Here is a 20,686-nt window from a genome sequence, read left to right as displayed (position 1 = left end):
CCCGGTTTTGACTGTCATCTTATTTCTCCATCATGGCTTACATAAATCATCTTAAGCAGAAGAATGTCTGATGTTCCAAATAAAGATTTCCATCAGCCATTCACTCTGAAATAAGATGCCAAGCCTTTCCTGCGGGCACCCCAGTCCTTTTGCATCCTAAAACCGTTTGGCTTTGGGACAGGTCCGTTCGAGCTCATGTCAGCCCGTTTAAACTCCCCTTGGATATTTGTGCGACACTTGGTATTAAAATAACGCATCCTGTGTCCGATGGTGAGGGCCGGTGAGCCCAGGAGGCTGGGTGTGGTCCTTCCGGCTCGAGCATCACAGCGTGGCCCAGCGAGGGCCTGTACTGGATGTGGGGAGGATGCGCAGAGGCGTAGGAGGTAAGGTCGTGAAAAGACGGAATCGTTTTCCAGAAATACCATCTTCGGGAACTATGGCTTGCTTTTCTGCCCTCACCGACGGACTACCTGATTGGAATCCTTAGATTTCTGCTTCTGGAAATGCTCCATCGTGGAGCTGGGCCCAGGCACGGTCTGCTCATAAAGGCATTGGATCATCACACAGGTAAAGTCCCTGAGAAGATCACAGGGCCAGCAGGGCAGACGCCTGCTGACCCCAAACTCAGCCGGCCAGTCATCTGCCCACGCGCCTCAGCTCTTGCTTCCGAGTGAAGCTGTATTTCCTTAGTGGGTCTTCAGAAGAGATTTGCAAAGCGTTCTTTCCTTGTAAAATGACTTGATTTTGCATAGAACAATCTTCTCTTAGTCACCAAATTTACCTATTCACCACTGTCACCTACCTTTTTCTCAGAACTCCAGATTGCACGGTTTTCCCATCTAAGGAGCCAGCCCCGAGTCCTGCCCCCCCAGCCCCGCATCCTGTCCCCCCAGCCCCGCGTCCTCCCCCCCAGCCCCACGTCCTCCCCCCCCAGCCCCGCGTCCTCCCCCCCAGCCCCGCGTCCTCCCCCCCAGCCCCGCGTCCTGCCCCCCAGCCCCGCGTCCTCCCCCCCAGCCCCACGTCCTGCCCCCCCAGCCCCACGTCCTGCCCCCCCAGCCCCGCGTCCTCGCCCCCAGCCCCGCGTCCTCCCCCCCAGCCCCGCGTCCTGCCCCGCCAGCCCCGCGTCCTCCCCCCAGCCCCGCATCCTGCCCCCCAGCCCCGCGTCCTCCCCCCCAGCCCCGCGTCCTCCCCCCCAGCCCCGCATCCTGTCCCCCCAGCCCCACGTCCTCCCCCCCAGCCCCGCGTCCTCCCCCCCAGCCCCGCGTCCTCCCCCCCAGCCCCGCGTCCTCCCCCCCAGCCCCGCGTCCTGCCCCCCAGCCCCGCGTCCTGCCCCCCAGCCCCACGTCCTCCCCCCAGCCCCACGTCCTCCCCCCCAGCCCCGCGTCCTCCCCCCCAGCCCCGCGTCCTGCCCCCCAGCCCCGCGTCCTCCCCCCCAGCCCCGCGTCCTCGCCCCCAGCCCCGCGTCCTCCCCCCCAGCCCCGCGTCCTTCCCCCCAGCCCCGCGTCCTCCCCCCCAGCCCCACGTCCTTCCCCCCAGCCCCACGTCCTGCCCCCCAGCCCCGCGTCCTGCCCCCCAGCCCCGCGTCCTCCCCCCCAGCCCCGCATCCTGTCCCCCCAGCCCCACGTCCTCCCCCCCAGCCCCGCGTCCTCCCCCCCAGCCCCGCGTCCTCCCCCCCAGCCCCGCGTCCTCCCCCCAGCCCCGCGTCCTCCCCCTCAGCCCCGCGTCCTCCCCCCCATGCACGGTGCGCGCGCATCCTACCCTCGCACAGGGATGCTCAGCCTCTGTGCAGCCCTCACCACCTCCTCAAACCTCCCCAGGCTTTCCTCAATGGAGCAGTTGATGTTCTTCTGGCTAAAAGTCTCTGAAGCGGCACCAAACACGGAGACCTCCGTGGCCCCAGCAGCAACCTGAAACACAGAAAGCAAAGCCTTCAGGGCGTGGATGACGGCAGCGTGGATGAGCAGCAGCTTTGAGGCCGTGTTCATCCACGCTGGCATCTGACTTACAATGGAAATCAGAATCCGTGAGGAACAAGGACAAGGCCCCAGGTTAAGTCTGCCCTTGAGCTGTGCAGCTCAGGCCTGTGATTCCAGGGACTTGGGAGGCTGAGGTCAGGAGGATCCTGTGCCAAGGCTATCCAGGAAGAAGTGACCAGCACCCACCCTCGCCCACGAGCCAGGCGAAGCTACAACGGGAGGTCGAGAAGGAGGATTGGAGTCTGAGACCAGTGTGGGCAGAAAGATGAGGGGCTGAGTTCAAACCTCCGTCCCACCGAGAAAACACAGAGCCATTAGGAAGGAGAGGCAGAGTTTTCCCTTGGATCTTGAGAGGCTGAACTGGGGGAAGGGGAAGGGGCCGCTTCGGTTTACAGCTCCCGTATTAGCAGGGACTTCTTACAGAACGACAGCTGAGATGTGGTACGGGACGGAGCCTCGTAACCATCCTCAAAACAACAACACAAATAGTAAAATTGAGGGAATATAGCAGTGCACTTACAGCCCGGTGAAAACCCTGGAGATTCGGGGTAAGCACGGGATAGCGCACGCCTGGCACCTGACGAATGCCTTTCATGACCTCGGTGTGGTCGGCCATCTTTGAGACAGAAGAGTCAGAGGTGAGCACAGACCTGAGCCAGCCCCGCGGGCCGAGCTGCCGACGCGGAGACACCCGGGGAGCTCCGCACCGAGTGCACACGGTCGCCATGAATTCACGACTGCAGTGACAGCATGTCGGCACAGCTGAAGACCAACGGGTCTCAGCGCCATGGCCGCGCAGTCACTAGAAATGCGCTTCATTCACTCTCCACAGAAAGAGGGGTTCAGACAGTCAGCAATCCTACTCTTTTCACAACCACTGTTTATTCTCTTCCCATCATTTAATGGTCTATGCCGACCGGGGAGAGGCAGATCGGCAATGCGCCGTTCTTCCTTTTCCACGGAAATCTGTGCCTCAGTAATTTCCAGTGGGTGAAATTTCACCCTAGTTTAGAGAATACTGAGTGTCTCCATCAGTCAGTCTCAAGGAGCCCGTGATCAGTGCGTGTGATTGGATTAGCATAGGTATTCTCCATGGCCTGTCATCCTTGGAGCGCGTTCTATAGTACAACCACTAGGATATGGCAGGCTCTCATCAGCAAAGAAATGACTATCAGCTGGATAGAGCCTCAGCACAGACATGTGACCATGCTGCCAATACCTCCCAAATCTATACAGTTCAAACCTGTAATCCTGCATTCAAACCCCAGCATTATAAAAGTAAAAAATATTTGTCGGGAAATAGCTACATGGATCATGTGCTCATTAAATAACTTTTAAGTTTCTGGAGTAGCCTCCGCTCGTGCCAACCATGAGACCATCCTCCACCACGCTTCTCACACGTCTGCGGACAAGGGCACATGGCAGGAATGATTTGTCCACAGGCCTCTCTGGCTGGATGAACTGGCCACGGCAGAAGTGATCACTTCCGGTGTGCAGAATACAGTGGGACAGACAGATACGGGACACGCACATCCTCCACACATGCCTTGATCAATGCAAATATGCAAATAATGCAGTTCCAGACTCTATCACTCAAACTCCATTTGAGCAGTAATTCCTCTTAAAGGCAGTATTCATAAGTTCCGTGGTGGGGGCAGGGGGCGGGAATGAGACTAGGGTTCTTCCTGACGGCCCGGGACGCAGGGCCAACACCAGCCTGCAGCCTGGGTACTGTGGCTCATTCTCAGACTCTGCTCAAACCCCATATATATTAGCCTCAGTAGCACAGAGGAAATCTTGGTCTGCTTGAAGAAGTAAAACAGTTTTCATAAATCACAGTCTTACAATAATAAACACAGGAAATCTCTGGAAAATTGAACATCCAGTTTTTTTTTTTCCACTTTTTTTTTCCTACCCAATACCTGGTCTTGGCTGCCAAAGCTGAAATGGTCTGACACCACACACACACAGCTTCCTAAGTCTAGAAGCCTTAAAACTAATTGTGTCTGGTGTACAATTTCCTGTGCTTCCTTATGCAACGTTATGTCTGTGTACCCGGTCACCACCTCTGCCAGACGCCGGGACCCGCACGCCCAGCCACACTCTTGCTCACTGAGAACACACACCAGACACCTTCTTTTACCATAATCTGTCAGCATCTACCAATGCTCATTTGGAAATCAAAGGATAAACTAAACCTCGCCCAGTAGATTTATAGCTTATCAACTGGGAGAGTAATGTCCCCAACAGAAAAAACAAGAGTCCTTTCGTTCAGTAACACGTCTCAGTTTCCTAAGATAAACCCCATGGCCGCGCATTGGTTATTCTTGGTTTGGGTCAGTGTGTCTGGTGACTGCCTCCCTCTCCCCAGGGCCGAAGCGCCAGGCTCCTGGGATAATGCTCTCTCCACCCAACCAGTGCAGCACACGCACCACACCACCACAGCACGGTGTGACTCACGTGGTGTGACTCTCACGTGGTGTGACTCTCACATGGCGAGCACCTCCCATTCCTGGCAAGGAAGAAGAAGCATTCGTTCAAATACCAGACCTAGCTGCGCACGTCTACACTGACTGTAAATGAGCATCTCTTCTCTCCTACACCTCCTTCTGCAAGTCACTCACACCCGTGTGGAGGCGTGCTGGCTGGTGAGGAGCGAGGGGGACCTGGGCTGTGAACCATGAGCCATATGACACTAGTGATAAGAACGGAGGGAGAAAATCGTGTTTTATTACCTTGCAGGCAACGCCATCGTGCAAACAGCCTGTGATGAGCCTGAGATCTCTGTAGCAGCGGGCAGGGTAAAGACAGAACTTTCCAGGTGGTCTGGCGTGCCCTGTAACACCTTGCCTGATGTGGCCTAGTCACTGTGATCTATTCCGTTACAACACCCTTGTGAGAGTCACCTGGCTTCTAACATTTTGCGTGAGCTTGAATTGTTTCAGTGCTTCTTTATTCCCATTTTCCATTTTAACTTCACATTGCTGTGCTGGCGTAAACTGTGGTGATTGTTAACCACTGACTGCTATTCAACTTGTGAGACCAACAAAGAACTCGATACAGTTTTTATAGAGACACAATAAAAGCAATGAACCGGAGAATGAATAAGTGGAAAGGGTCCAAGGCATAGAGAGATGAAATACCTTGCCAAAATCATATTATAGAACCATAAGAGCTTTCTGCGGTGCCGTCTGAAAGCTCAAGTTAAACAACAGGTATAACGGGGGTCCCCAAGGCAGGAATCCTGTAACTGAGGGAACAGGAGGAGGCCATGGGGTGGAGGGAGGGAGGGGCGGAGGGGAGGGAGCAGGGGGGAGTGGGAGGAGAGCGCATGGGAGAAGGTGAGGGGGGTGGTTAGTCCAAAATATTCTAGAAGCAGAAGTCAATCAATGTACGATGTACCCATTTTGACTGATAACACTTTATCAATGGATTCCTACATCCTAGCAGTCAGATAATTCTATAAAGCCAAATTTAATTTTTTTAATCGAATCCAAAAGTGACATTTTTTATTTTTAAAAATAATTTCATTATTATTTGGGAGTTGTAAAGCAGGATAACCACTTCACCAGTCAAGTAACGAGCACATTTCTTTCTCCTGTTTTGGTTGTCACCCTTCCATTGCTTTCCCTGGTTTCTCCCAAAAGTGACATTTTAATGTAATCAACATGGACTTGACCTTTTCCCTTTCCATGAGTACATGTATAGAATGCTTGATAAACATGGTAAACGGATTGAAAGACAAGGTGAAATGTTTCATTATAACATTTGACTTTGGTTACTTTTATAAACTTAAGAATGAAGAAAACCCAATTTGTAAAAATGTAACTGATCAAATCAACTAATTATCAGTCAATTGACACAGCATGCACCTGTAATTCCATTATTCAGAAGGATGGGTGGAAGGAAGGACCTTGGAGGGAGGGAGGGAGGGAAAGAAAGTGAGAAAGAAAGAGACAGAGAAAGGAGAAGAAAGAAAGAGATGGGGGAGGGAGGGAGGGAGGAAGAGAAATATAGAAATGGAATATAGAAATACAGAGAAGGAGATAAATAAAGGAAGAAAGAATGAAGAGGAAGGAAGGGGGAAGGAAGGAAGGAAGGAAAGAAGGAAAGATGGAAGGGAGAAAATTTAGAGAAAACAAAAGAGACAAAGAAAAGAAGCAAGAGGAAAGAGAGAAGGAAGGAGAAAGGAAGAAAGGAAGGATGAAAGGGAGAGAAGTATAGAGAAAAAAAGAGACAGAGAAAGGAAGAAAGAAGGAAAGCAAGAGGAAGGAAGGAAGGAAGGAAGGAAGGAAGGAAGGAAGGAAGGAAGGAAGGAAGGAAAGAGGAAGGCAGGCAGGCAAGCATATGTTGAACATAATGAAACTTTTAATATGATATGTTATAGCCTAATGAGGTATTATATATTCTGCTTGAAAAATAAGGAAATCAAGCCACTGAAATCTCTGACAGTCTTGCATTGGTAAGTTTCACTTTCACTTTGATGCTGCCGCAGAGCAAACTCAGCTGGAGAAGACATTGTTGAGTGCTGTGTAACACCAAACAGTGTCAGCAGCAAAATGCGTTCTAATTTCCCTGCAGATCCTTCCTTCCTTCCTTCCTTCCTCCCCCTTCTCCCCTCCCTCCCCCTTCTCCCCTCCCTCCCTCCTTTCCTTCCTTCCTTCCCCTTTTACTTTCCTTCCTAAGACATAGTCTTGTTGTAGAACCCCAGATTAATTTCTCAAAAAGTAGTGCTCACCATCCTTATTCCACCTTTCCCCCCAAATTTTTGTTCATATTTCTATACTCCTTCCTGACAGAAACAAATCTTTAGAGATTAGTGGATATACGTTAGGTGATGGCTTGTCTTGGTTGGCAACATGAACAACGATAAAAATTTCACAAAGGAACAATTCTAAAACATTGCACTTTACCTTCATCACTGAGTAAAACCACGGGCAGCATCTACACAGCCCCTTCTCACTCACGATCTGCGGATCGTAGGACCTACCATCACCTAAGCAACGCATACAGGACAGAATTCAGATGGACTGCCATACTGGAGACCGTGGAGCTTAATATTCAGAATGCAGGAATTATCTCCCTTGAGAGGAGAAAACCTTGCGTACTTAGAGAAACATTGTCATATGGCAACTTAAAATAATGCAGTGCTTGGTGCTGACAAAGATATCAATGAGACTGGACTTTTTATTTCTGGACTACAGTGATTCTATTCTACAAAAGTCCTTTCCCTTACTTATGCCTTCAGAAGCAAGGAGCATTGCCTAAATAATTGCAGACATCCAACTAAGTTGTAGACTTACAAAACACTCTGTAAGGATGTCAGCCCAAAGTGCGAACACACAGATGGCCCCACTGGACACGCCAGACACAGCCTTCAGGAAATGCAGAAATAACACAGTGGACAGTGATTCTAGAATATGTGGCAATGATATAGCGTACAGTGGTTTCTATGGGAGTCTGGGCTTGGTGTTTCCGGAGTTGATGGCAGGATTCAGGTGTGGAGATGGAAGCTATCGGCTTTAACTTGTGCCTTTCCTTTTCTGCCCTTTACTTCTGCCTTCCTGGAGGAGTGCTGGCATTCCGATGGCCATACGTGCACTCAGACAGGGTAGACGTGCTGTGTGGCAGTCATGGCAGACGTGGCCGTGTGGCAGTCATGGTAGACGTGGCCGTGTGGCAGTCATGGCAGACGTGGCCGTGTGGCAGTCATGGCAGACGTGGCCGTGTGGCAGTCATGGCAGACGTGGCCGTGTGGCAGTCATGGCAGACGTGGCCGTGTGGCAGTCATGGCAGACGTGGCCGTGTGGGCTAACCCTGTGATCCTCCCTCCTCAGCCCCTTCCCACAGGAAGGCTTGAGGAAGGAAGGGAACCACCACACAGCTTCTACGCAGTCAAGCAATTGGCAACTAACTGTCACAGGGTTTCCTGTGCATTTCTTTCCACTTTTATAAAACAATTCTACTTCTACCTTTCTACTCTAACAGCTGAAAAATAACTAACGGGGGTGGGGGGAGGGGCAACTATTTAAACTGAGCCTTTACACAAAACACACAAAAACCACCATACAGTTCACGCAACGTCATCTTCTTTTTATAACTACACGGCATGCACCTGAATCACTCCTGTGAATGAAAGTACTTCAAACCCAATGATAAAAAGATGAGTGTGCTAGCCCAGCTCTGGTCTCCAATCACGCATGTGGAAGGTGAACAGCTGGCCACACACAGGCGCGTTACACAACTGGACGTTGCCCATTGCCTTCACTGCTTGCTTTCTCTGCTGCTCTGCTTTGCCCGGCTGCCTGGTGCGAGGTGCTCGGCTATCTCACGTCATGCTAAGGAAATCTTCTTAACTCGGATAAGTTGTAAAGAGCGTGTATTTTTTTCAAACAGCAGGCATTTTATCATGCGTGGCTCTTCTGATTTCCCGTGGGGGGCCCTGGTTTCTATGGCATCCGCCTACTGTGGAGCCTTTCTTTCAGTTGTTTGACTTAGAAAACCTCTGCCAAACAAAACAGTAGGAGGGAAACTGAAGAAGAAAAAAAAAGCTTTAAAATACTAAAAAAAGAAATAAGTGAACAAGCAGAAATCTACACATAACCTGGAGAGCCATTCCCACGACCGCTGGGATGGGAAAAAACACAAACGTGCATAAGCCACAGGGCGGCGGGCACAGCAGGGAAGAGCAGACGCGGGCCACAGGTCAGCCCACGTCCCGGGGGAGGGGGGGGGAGGGGGAGGGGCCTGGTCACAGGTCAGCCCATGTCCCCGGGGAGGGGAGGTGCCCAGTCACAAGTCAGCCCACGTGGGGGGGGAGGGGAAGGGGCCCGGTCACAGGTCAGCCCACGTGGGGGGGGGAAGGGGCCTGGTCACAGGTCAGCCCACGTCCGGGGGGGGGGGGAGGGTGAGGGGCCTGGTCACAGGTCAGCCCACGTCCCCGGGGAGGGGAGGTGCCCAGTCACAAGTCAGCCCATGTGGGGGGGCGGGGAGGGTCCCGGTCACAGGTCAGCCCACATCCCCGGGGAGGGGAGGGGCCCAGTCACAGGTCAGCCCACGTGGGGGGGCGATCACAGGTCAGCCCACATCCCTGGGGAGGGGAGGGGCCGGTCACAGGTCAGCCCATGTCCCTGGGGAGGGGAGGGGCCCGGTCACAGGTCAGCCCATGTCCCTGGGGAGGGGAGGGGCCTGGTCACAGGTCAGCCCATGTCCCTGGGGAGGGGAGGGGCCCGGTGCGTGATGAGCTTCTAACACGAAAATACCATAAAAATGTTAACGGGATATTTTTAAGAAATTAATCTCAGGGACCTCTAAAAGGCTTCAATAATAATGGTCCAGTTCCCCAAACTGACAACGACTGTCCTCCACAGCGGCGGTGACCCGGCCGCAGGGACGTGGCAGACACTGAAGGCCGCAGACCACACCTCAGCTCCCGTCACCTGAACACAGGACTCTCCGCAGGCATGCAGTTTCACATTTCTCCTTTGCTTCCTTTCCTTGTCAAGTGTTCGTTTTGGTCCTGCATGCACCGTAGCAGGAGGGGTCTTATCATGGAGCTTCCAAACATGCACAGGGCCCTGTGATTAAACTTATCGCCTCTGGACCTATTCCCACCCAGCCCCTGTTTATAACAGCCATTTGGTGGGTTTCCCTAAGCTGCATGCGATGCTGCACATGTGGCTGGCTCTGTGTCCGTAACTGGTGATTCTGGACGGTGCACTACGCACGTATTAGTGTAAGCACGGTGCACAGCACAGTGGGCGCTGGCCAGGGCGGCGCTCTGGACTCCTGGGAGCCCTGAGCGCTGGCGCACAGGTTTGCGCCCCCCCCAGGCCTCAGCGCTGGCGCACAGGTTTGCACCCCCCCCCAGGCCTCAGCGCTGCGTGGATCCACTGGGGCGGCAAAGCCTTGCCCAGCGCCAGGCAGAACGCAGGCAAGGGCGCACGCCTCGGAGCCTCTTCACATGCTCTGAATCTCGGGCGCTGTGGGGGGAAGCCCGTCGCTGATTTGATAATACTTTGAGCCTGGAAAGAGCTCATTACATCTCAGCGGGCTCAGGGCCAAATTCAACCCAGGACCCAGCTCAGAATAAATCATGTCGTTTTATAGCCCCATCACGTGTGTCTCTAAGCGTGGCCAGGAAGGGGGGTGGGGGCCGCCTCCGTGTTCTTCCCGCCCATCTGTTCTCCTCGCTAGCTCTAAAGGAAGTATGGCCTTGAGAACAGGAGTCCAGTGCGCTCTCTTGCAGATCAGGGGTGTGCTGTAGATGGGGCTGATAAAAAGCAAGCAAGCAAGCGATCAGTTTCTTCTATTGCACAGCAGTAGGATGTGGCCTTGAGCGTCATTTCAGGGAAAGAGAATGCTTTGTCTGCAGCTTCGCAAAGCCCTGGGCAATGTAACGTGATGGTAACAGTTGGGCCTCATTGCTGTTCCCCCTCCCAGGCCCATCCCAGCTCTGCAAGCAGGCCCGGCTCCTGCACAGCAGCAATCCCTGTGAGGAGGGCCGTGAAGAGCGTCCTTAAATGAGCGGAAGCCGCTGACCATGCGATGGTAGTCACATTGCAACGAGGCATCGCAGGGAAATCAGGCCACGGTGCATTTTCAAGTAAGATATTTGCCTCCCTAATTATATGAGAACAAAGAAATGAACCAAAAGAAGTCACTTGCCTAGGCTGGAAAACTGAAATCATATTTGTATGGTTCTTTTAGGCTTATGGACTCATTATTCATTTCACAGTAATTTATTGTCTGCTCACTATGCCCCAAGAGACACAGAGACACAGAGACACAGAGACTCGGTCACACAGTATTTGCTGCAACGCTTAGGGCAGAAGCACATCACTGGGGAAAAACACATACATAGTATATTGTGTAATATATATTACATATATACATATAATAAATAGTGAGACTAGGTGAAGTATATAATCTTTGTGGCATTTGCACCCAGAGCATTGCACCTGCTGTCTGCTCCCTGCCAGGCCTCTGTCCCTCAGAACAAATCACTGGGACCAATAAACGTAAGGGTGGAAAGCGACACGCAGCCACCTTCCTACTGTGCCATCTCCATGTACGACCATTACCAAGGCCGCCATGGTTTCCAGCCTTTTACACCATCCCGTGAAAACTGCAGGATAAAAATGTTGACACTGAGGGGCAGATCCAGTCCTCTACAAGGTCCGTGTGATTAGAAGAAGCAGGAACGGAAACAGAAGAAGCAGGAAGGGAAACAGGGACACAGAGCAGGTGGTGGTAACAGAACGAAGGGCAGAAAGGAGCCTGGGGACAGGCCAGCGGGAATGGAGCAGCGGGGAGGGCGCAGCGGGGAGGGCGCAGCGGGGAGGGCGCAGCGGGGAGGGCGCAGCGGGGAGGGCGCAGGCATCTTGTAGACCACACAAAGTCTGGAGGTTTTGTGTTTTCCATAGGAAGGAGGGGAACTATTAAAGAATGCAGGCTCCTGTCAGAGGCGGCAGTTCTGGAGACTGCGTGAGAAGCAGCGAGGATGGCGCCAGCGTCAGCTATCCCTGAGAGGCCGCGCGGCCTCCACTCGGTGCGGGTGGTGCTCCCATATCCACGGGATAGGAAAGCAAAGACAGGCAGAGGCGCACCGGGGACCAAGGGGACTGAGGAGTCACTGTGTCTGAATGCCTAAGTCCTCCCAAAATTGTTGCGTGGAGCTCCTGGCCTCCTCAGGAGCTGAGCCCTGGGCGGGAAGCCCTTGGGATAGCGCAGAACACGGCTCTTCAGAGGAGGCAGGGGAAGCCTGCTCACCCTCTGCTGTCCACCACGGAGCAGACAATGAGCACGCGTGGGCAGGAGCCCTCACCAGACGCCAGCCCTGCCGGAGCGCTCGCCACAGACCTCACCAGACGCCAGCCCTGCCGGAGCGCTCGCCACAGACCTCAGCAGACACCAGCCCTGCCGGAGCGCTCGCCGCAGACCGCTGGACCTCCAGATCCGAGACAGGACAGGCAGACCTCTGACGCTAAGCCACCGAGGGCACAGTCCCGGGGCAGCCGCTGCCCCTGAGCGTGAACAGAAGGCCAGAGCTCTGGTGGAGAGGCACGTCCAGCAGCCCAGCGGGAGGCGCTGGGGTCAGCATCAGGCAGCATGAGTTTGATTTTGAACCCAATGGACTTAGGTGGTTGGCACACAATCAGCTCAGCAGAGAAAATGGGACCAGAGCTAGGAACGTGTCATCCCCACAGAAGGGGCCACCGATACCACCAGGACAAAGAAACAGAGACCAGGAGGAGAAGACAATCTTCAGGCAAGAACCTTAGCCCAGTGGTTACGAAAGGATGTGGAGAGGCTGGGGCCGTGATTGACCAACCGAGGAGAGAACGGACACCCAGAGAAGGAGACCAAGAAATCCATTACACCACAAGGCCGTGAGAGACAGGAAGCGGGCAGCAAGGGCAGGCGCGGGGGCAGCACACGAAGCCTGTGCCGGCTTCCAGTCACCGCTGGGGCTCCAATCCTGTGCTCGGCGAGTCTCAGAACCCGGTCTTCCTCCATGGCCTGTACACACTCAATAAAGGCCAGCACTCTGCCGTTCTCATGGACAGCTCCTGACCCGGTGCTCACCTCCCATGCTGCCTCCCTCCCCATCGCCACCACAAAGGTCGACGGCTAAAAGAAGCAGAGACTCAAGGCCTGCACTTCCCACCCAGGGCCGAGGCTCCAGGGGGAAGTGCCCGGCCACTTACCACACTGCCCTCTGGTGAGGCTCGGACGTGCACCCAGTGGCCGGCAGGAGGCAGCCCCCAACATGGTGGCTACGAAGGCCCGTGGCCCTGGCTACAGGTCAGCCCCACCCGTGCACAGGACCGAGACTGAGTCCACACAGGACCCCACGCACAAGGCTTCCTTCAGTCCTGCTAGTCTGTGAGCTGGCAACAGTGTGGTGTCATGGGGGCGCTCCCCACAATACCAAATACGCTACGTTCGGGACGCTGCATGTAGCACGGTGTTCGCGAAGGGATCCTGACTCAGTAAGGGGTTGGCGAGAGGCTACGTACGCACCTGTGGCACCCATTTTGAGGACACAAAGCTGGTCACTTCTATCGCAGGCAAGCCGCTCTGGGAAAGCCGATTGATGAATTCGATTTTTATATCTGTAGGAACTATAGTCTGTGAAAACATAAGAGGGTATTTTCGTAATTTAATTGACGTAAGGTCTGTTGAAGCACAAGTAGAAAATGACTTCCTGGCTGAAAAGCAAATACAATTTATAAATTCCGGAAGCCGTGGGCAAAGAAACATACACAAATCCATGAGCCTTTGAAACCTAAACAAGTGTCAGGGTTTGGGCTTGGAACTTGCGATGTACTCTGTGAGCCTGAACCTACCTTCTCGTTCTGCAGCCCATCCCGAGGACCAACTTCCACAACTTTGACACACTCAGGAAGTCCAGACAACGGAGGAGATTCCTGAAACGCAAGACATGAGAACAATCACACATCACCGGTGGACTTGACAGGTTAAACAACTACGCTCTGCTAAATTCATGCTCCAGAAAGTTCAAACAGTGAGGAGGCAACATAGAGAAAGAATTCATCTATCCATCGATGTTATTGGCAAGAAGCAGGAGTTTACTTCTTATAACCAAGTGGGATTCCGTCTATGATTAAAATTCAAAGTAACTCATCCCCAAATGAATAAAAATTCCCAAAATAGAACAGTGGATTAGGTAATCTACGCAGGATCTAAAGAGCAAATGTGTTGAACAATTTTGTGTAAATTTGTAGTTGTGCTATTGTTATCACTCATTAGAAAATCCCTGTAGGGACACTGGGGACTGACGCCTGTAACCCGAGCTATTCAGGAGGCTGAGATCTGAGGATCGTAATTAGAAGCTAGATGAAGCAGAGAAGTCCCCATGCGAGACTCTCATCTCCAAATGACCAGTCAAAATCCGGGAGGGGCGCTGTGGCTCGCAGTGGTAGAAAAGCACTAGTCTTGAGCAAGAGAGCTCAGGGACAGCACCCAGACCCTGAGTTTAAGCCCCAGGATCAATTGAAAACAAAAACAAAACTCTTTGGTCAGCTATGTATCTCATGTCCAGAAAGAAATCCAGAATAAGAATTTGAACACACACCATGCACACACACACCCCCCAAAAAATAATCCAATCCAAAAATGGACAAGTCCATTCGATTGGTACATTGCAAAGGAAAAAGCACAATCTTTAACTGCTTCACAATGTAAACCAAAACTACACTGAAGTTTTATCTCAGCACAGTCAGCATGGCTTCCATCAAAAGAAAAGAAGATGTAGTGAAGATGGTGAGGAAACGTGTCCTCACGCTGCTAGTGAAAATGCAAATGAGCCCAGTCACTAGGGGAAGTAGCACAGAGATTCCGTGAAAAGTCAGACGGGCTAGGCAGGGGCGTTGCACCCCTCTGTGATTCCCAGGTGCTAAGGAAGCAGAGGCAGGAAGATCAGGAGGAATCAGGAGGAACTAGTGAGACCCCACACAAACAAAAGAAACCAAAGGACCGAGGGCATGGCTTGAGCTACCTCAGGGCCCTGCGTTCAAGTCTTTGCTTTGTCTGTTAGCTTTACTTCCCCATGGTGACTCACACGTGCATGGATCATGATCAAGTCAGATTGACCTCATCCCCTGCGCGCTCTTTGTCTTTGTCTCTTGTCAAATGTGATGATGGACGCTGGCCATTTACCAGTGTCTCTCTCCGTGGGCATCAGTGGGCACTTTGGAGGTGCCCACTTCTGGGCGCAGGATGCAATTTATGACCAAGGAAAATTGTTCCGCGGCCTTTGGTGTGCCCAGAGCCCTGCCTGGCTTCATCAGCATGGTGTGCTAAGTCAATGAACGTAACCAGATGGCCCGAAGGGGCTTCAAGACACCATCATCCACCATTTCCACACACTTGAGCGATTCATGAGCAAAAGGGAATGGAGACGGGAAGGGATTCTTCGCGTCCGCACCTCCTGTGCGGGTTAGTGAACTTGGGAGGGATGAGAGGGACGAGGCAGGTTTGGTGGACCATCACGAAAGCATGCCTAATGGTGGAGTGGTTATAACGTGAACTGACGGCAATAACCAGGAAGCATGGAATGGAAAGACGGGCCAAAGGAGAACGCTCACTCTCTCTCTCATCACATCCAGTCCTAAACATCCCCAAGTGGAACAAAAACAAAAAGCCAGGCAGCCCTAAACACATGATCTCCTTACCACCAACAGTGATGGCTTCCCCACAGGGCAGTTTCAAGAGCCACAGGCTCATAGTAGGCATGGACCAGGAGCACTTCTCCTTTACACCAGAATGTTCACCCCAAGAAGGAACACGGTGATGAAAACATGTTGAGGAGAAAGTTCCTAGCATTCCCATGATCCACCCAGCACGGCTCCTGTGTGTCAGGAGGAGACTGAGCAAGGCCAAGCAGGGGTTTCACACCTGTAATCCCAGCAGAAAGACTCACAGCCCAAAGCCTGGCAAAAGTGAGACCGTACCTGAATAACTAAAGCAAGAGGCTGGGGGTGAGGTCCAAGTGGTAGAGTGCCTACCTAACAGGTCCCCCCCCCCCCCAGAGGAGAGACAAGCCACCTCTCCCTGCCAGCAGGACATGTGCTCGTTTGATACGATTTTAGATTCTTCTTGGTTCTATGCTGCCCTCTAGTCTTTCTAGACAATCCTAATCCAGTGACAGAGAACGCCCGGAACAACTGACTGGCAACGATCGTGCACGGAGTGCCCGTGATGCACTGTGCTGGCTGCTGGGTGCCCGTGATGCACTGTGCTGGCTGCTGGGTGCCCGTGATGCACGGTGCTGGCTGCTGGGTGCCCGTGATGCACTGTGCTGGCTGCTGGGTGCCCGTGATGCACTGTGCTGGCTGCTGGGTGCCCGTGATGCACGGTGCTGGCTGCTGGGTGCCCGTGATGCACGGTGCTGGCTGCTGGGTGCCCGTGATGCACTGTGCTGGCTGCTGGGTGCCCGTGATGCACGGTGCTGGCTGCTGGGTGCCCGTGATGCACGGTGCTGGCTGCTGGGTGCCCGTGATGCACGGTGCTGGCTGCTGGGTGCCCGTGATGCACTGTGCTGGCTGCTGGGTGCCCGTGATGCACTGTGCTGGCTGCTGGGTGCCCGTGATGCACTGTGCTGGCTGCTGGGTGCCCGTGATGCACGGTGCTGGCTGCTGGGTGCCCGTGATGCACGGTGCTGGCTGCTGGGTTTGGAGCCAACTGTCAGCTCCGGCCATGCGCACATTCAACACGGGCGGTAGCGGAGGGGGCCGCGAGCACACGTAGCCTTCCATTCTCTGTGCTGGCACCACGTCTTGGCGAGCTCTCCCCCACATGGCACACCTGTGAGGGTTAACAGCAAGCCGGGCAGCAACACTGAGGGAGGGGCCCACCGCACCAAGGGGCCTCGCCCGGGGGGAGGGTCTCTCTGGATGGAGTAGGTAACCTCGTGCTAAGACCGGTTCAAAGATACAGCTGCAAGAAAATCTTTGCAGGAAAGCAGAGGTATTCTCCCTCCCTAACCTTCCCTTGCATGAAACCTTGGCGTCACCACAACGTACAAACACTTGATGGATGCTCTTTAGGTGGAGCCGATGAACAGACGATTCATAGAAGTAAGGCTGCCTTTCATTGATCACAGGTCAGTTAGTTAGGTAGATGGAATGAACCACATTTCAGCAGCACACAGCAGCTGCCCGCGGGGACGGGGCGGGGCGGTCACTGAACAGAGAGAACTAGCGAATGACTTGTAACTTACAGCATAGATGAATACTTAATCAAAGTTCTCATCATACGGAAGAAAATTAAAGTTCATTAGGAAATTATAGAAGTAATGTAGGGGGAGGGGCTTCTTTCTAATGCAGATATACAAACAAAACAATCTTAAATACTCAGCATAGAATTCAATTGGTCAAATAGAGAGAGCCTGTCTCTGTAGGGTGCACTCCTCCTCCTGCATTCACACACGATCACACGCAGTCACACAGCAATTGCATACATTCACACGCAATCACACGCATTGACATGCAGTCACACATAAACCGTCCTCACAGGAGCCCGGGCATGCTCTCCAGGAGCTTTTCAGCACAACCATCTGCTCCACAATCGACTACCGGGCGATCTCACCCAGTAGCTCCAGAGATCCACGAAGAGCTGAGTCTAGCCAACAGGGCAACATCAACTTGCTGTCCTGGGGTAGTGGGACACGTTCTTATCCCTTGTCTGTCCTTCATATGTGACACACACAGACCAAATATGCAGATCCAATTGTTTTCTCTTTGTTTATTCATTTGTTTTACACTGAGGCCTGACTTGATCAAAGAAAGCTTATTGGGATATAGACATTGGTTTTAGAGGAGTCACATTTCCACAATAACATACGATCCACACTTGTAGCTACAGTTTGAATACCACCACTGATGCAAACCTTGGAAATTTCTTACTAGAGCAGGCTAGTCATTGCAGTCGTGAAAAAGTTCAGAGACACACATCCTGGACATACTACCAACTATGGCACAAATCTGGGGAACTATCGTTCCAATTGAGAAGAATGCTACTCAGGAAGCCCAAGCGGCTAGCCCAGGAGACTTCCTGAGACCCTGCTTCAAAAGAAAAGGGGGGAAAAAGAGCCCGTGGGGGTCATGCAGCCCAGCCACAGAGCCCTTTGCTAACACAGGGCGGCCTAGGCTCCCTCCCACTGAGATGGAATTCTGGTGCTGTTAGTCCCCTAACTGTGCTGGGCAGGTTACATGACAGGCTAAGGGATTTGACGTGGTGCCTAGTGAAGACTTAGTACTTGATGCGCTTCTGTTACTTGCCTTTTGTACAGGTCACTTGATGACCCAGAAAGGTTCTTTATGATAAATTAACAATTTAAATACTCCATGTATTGTTTAGAAATGCACCCACTGTATGCACGTTTCAATGAAAGAGCTCATTGTTGATGGAACAGTGGATTGCTTTCTGTCCCGCTAGCCACAATCAAAGAAATACGTGGAAATTATTCAAGATCTTTCAGCCAGGACCGCAAAGCACTTCAGAGGCGTGAGGCCAATCTGACTTGCCAACCGTCCTGCGCCTCCCTGGCCGACGCCACCAGCCCCACCCATCCTGTTCCACTTGGCCACGCCAACCTGACGCTGAACCTCAGAGCGGCACCAGAGGGGCCCCCCTCCGCCTCCAGCCTCCCTCTCCTCTGCCCTCTCCTCCACCAGAAGACACACAAAAGCCCAATTCAAGACCGGCCTGGATAACGCCATTCGTTAATACAGGAGTCACAGCAATTCACTTGCCACAAATGTGTTTGTGGAAAATATGCTGATGTAGAGGCAAAATAAAACACAATGCTAGTTCTGATTTGCACCCTGTGCTCAGGGGCAAGCGAGTCTCGGAAGCCTTGTCACCTCTCCAGAGTCGGGGTTCGGCTTCTCTCACTCCAGGACTCGGCCCCTTGGAGTCTCCGTGTTCCGATCATGCAGATCTCTGCAGGATACAGAGCTGGCAAAGGAAGAGCATAGTTAGGCTTCCTCACCCCAGAGGGAGGTTTGAGTTGACCATGAGCCGAGTAGACACCTCATGCCTTTCTATCACCCAGCTACACACGCTGCCATCCCTTTGGGCCGCGATCCCTACACTCTCTACTAAAATGTTCATCTTCACAAGGCCCTGAGTACTGCCACCTCCCCAATCCAGCAACGTGAAGCCAAGAACAAACTCCTCTCCACTTCGCTGTGTGTCTTGCTTCCATGGTCGCCCTGTGCTACCACAGAGGAGTTGATTTATTTGTCTGATGTTTGCTTCTTCCCCGAGACTGAGGTCCCCATGAGGATATCGACTCTGGTAGGTTCAGTGTGTGTTCCTCCTCTTACAACAGAGCCTGGTGTGCAGACAGTGTGCAAAAATCACTTACGGAAAGAATACATTGAAATGATTCCTCCAGAGTTCACAAACATGTCAATTTTTCTAATCACTTAGTCACATAAGGGAGGATGTCATGTTATGGCTTCAAAAGTCCCCTCCACATGGCCCCCGACCTCTGATACCCTGGAGAAGACAACTAGCGTCAGTATTCCTTTGGGGCTTGTCCAAGGAACACCCTCAAAACACACATTGAATGGGAGACACATGTAGTAAGAAAGCTCCTCCAAAAGGAAGGTAAGTTGTTCTTTTCTAAAAACAGGTTTTCTCCTGGTCCTGGGGTAAGTCGGGTAGAGTTGCATCTTTATATGGATACCAACTGCCAGAATATCAAGATGCTTGAGCCTACCATTCCAAACGCCTTCCAGGTCACGGGATCATTGGAGATACTTTATGTCACAGGCTGAAAAGACCCTGGTCACTGCCAATAAGATCAACCGGGGGCCTGTGGCGCTCGGTGGTTATTGATAAGTTTGGTTCCTTGATTCCTTCATTTGGTAAGTTTCAGCATGCAGCAGTGTGACCAGGACACTCAAAAGACCACTGTTTCATAAATGTACAGACATCAGAACAACAACTAATATGGATAGGTAGACACTCACATCCTCACACAGACACTCACTGACACCAACATCCTCACACAGGATAGACACTCATTTACACCAACATCCTCACACAGATAGACACTCACTGACACCGACATCCTCACACAGATAGACACTCACTGACACCAACATCCTTACACAGGATGGACACTGACACTGACATCCTCACACAGGCAGACAGACACTCACTGACACCAACATCCTCACACAGACTCATTGACAGACATCCTTACACAGACAGACACTCACTGACACCAACACCCTCACAGATAGACACTCATTTACACCAACATCCTCACACAGACTCATTGACACAGACATCCTTACACAGACAGACACTCACTGACACCAACATCCTCACACAGATAGACACTCACTCACCAACATCCTCACACACAGACACTCATTTACACCAACATCCTCACATAGATAGACACGCTGACTTCCTCGCACAGATAGTCACTCATTGACACCGACATCCTCACACAGACAGACACTCACTGACTCCAACATCCTCACACAGACAGACACTCATTTACAGCAACATCCTTATACGGATACTTATTGACACCGACATCCTCACCCGGATGGACACTCATTGACACCGACATCCTCACACAGACAGACACTCACTGACTCCAACATCCTCACACAGACACTCATTTACACCAACATCCTCATACGGATACTTATTGACACCGACATCCTCACCTGGATGGACACTCACTCACACTGCCTCTTCACACGGATGGACACTCACACCGACATCCTCACACGGACCCTCTTTTTGGCCCACCTCTTGCTCTCAGTGGTCAGCTGTCTCACTGGTACAACCTTCAGTGACGAATTACACCGCCTCACTCCCTGTGCTGAGGCGGGACCGCTGGCCGATGCCAGCAGAGTGCACATCCGGCTGTCCAGAAGCACCTCCGGTCCTGTGGCAGAAGTACTCCCCATGGTGACTCTGGCCACGCCCCTCACTGTGATCTCACTGTGATCTCACTGTGATCTCACTGTGATCTCACTGTGTCCTCACTGTGATCTCACTGTGATCTCACTGTGTCCTCACTGTGTTCTCACTAAGTTCTCACTGTGTCCTTACTGTGTTCTCACTGTGATCTCACTGTGTTCTCACTGTGTTCTCACTGTATAATCACTATGATCTCACTGTGATCTCACTGTGTTCTCACTGTGTTCTCA

General features: G+C 52.4%; 1 protein-coding gene across 6 annotated transcripts in view; it reads right to left on the bottom strand.

Annotated features, from left to right (window-relative positions):
* Hmgcll1 (3-hydroxy-3-methylglutaryl-CoA lyase like 1) overlaps nt 1-20,686 on the bottom strand; it is a 61,367-nt gene that overhangs the window by 20,255 nt on the left and 20,426 nt on the right. For 4 of the 6 annotated variants that reach the window (XM_070017264.1, XM_070017266.1, XM_070017268.1 and 1 more), the window contains exons 2-5: nt 13,328-13,408; nt 13,002-13,109; nt 2,497-2,592; nt 1,759-1,907 (exon numbers count right to left, since the gene is read on the bottom strand). In XM_070017264.1, coding sequence (XP_069873365.1) covers nt 1,759-1,907; nt 2,497-2,592; nt 13,002-13,109; nt 13,328-13,408 — 434 coding nt within the window. Of the gene's footprint in view, nt 1-1,758; nt 1,908-2,496; nt 2,593-4,436; nt 4,489-13,001; nt 13,110-13,327; nt 13,409-20,686 lie in introns of those variants that run through there. The other 2 variants (XM_070017265.1, XM_070017267.1) reach the window with 2 other exon arrangements.

The sequence above is a fragment of the Dipodomys merriami genome, unplaced genomic scaffold (genome assembly GCF_024711535.1).
Source record: "Dipodomys merriami isolate MVZ:Mamm:240054 unplaced genomic scaffold, mDipMer1.0.p SCAF_122, whole genome shotgun sequence".
In the NCBI taxonomy this organism is placed as follows: domain Eukaryota; kingdom Metazoa; phylum Chordata; class Mammalia; order Rodentia; family Heteromyidae; genus Dipodomys; species Dipodomys merriami.
Note: the sequence above shows the minus strand (reverse complement) of the source record. Positions and strands in the feature narration are given on the sequence as shown.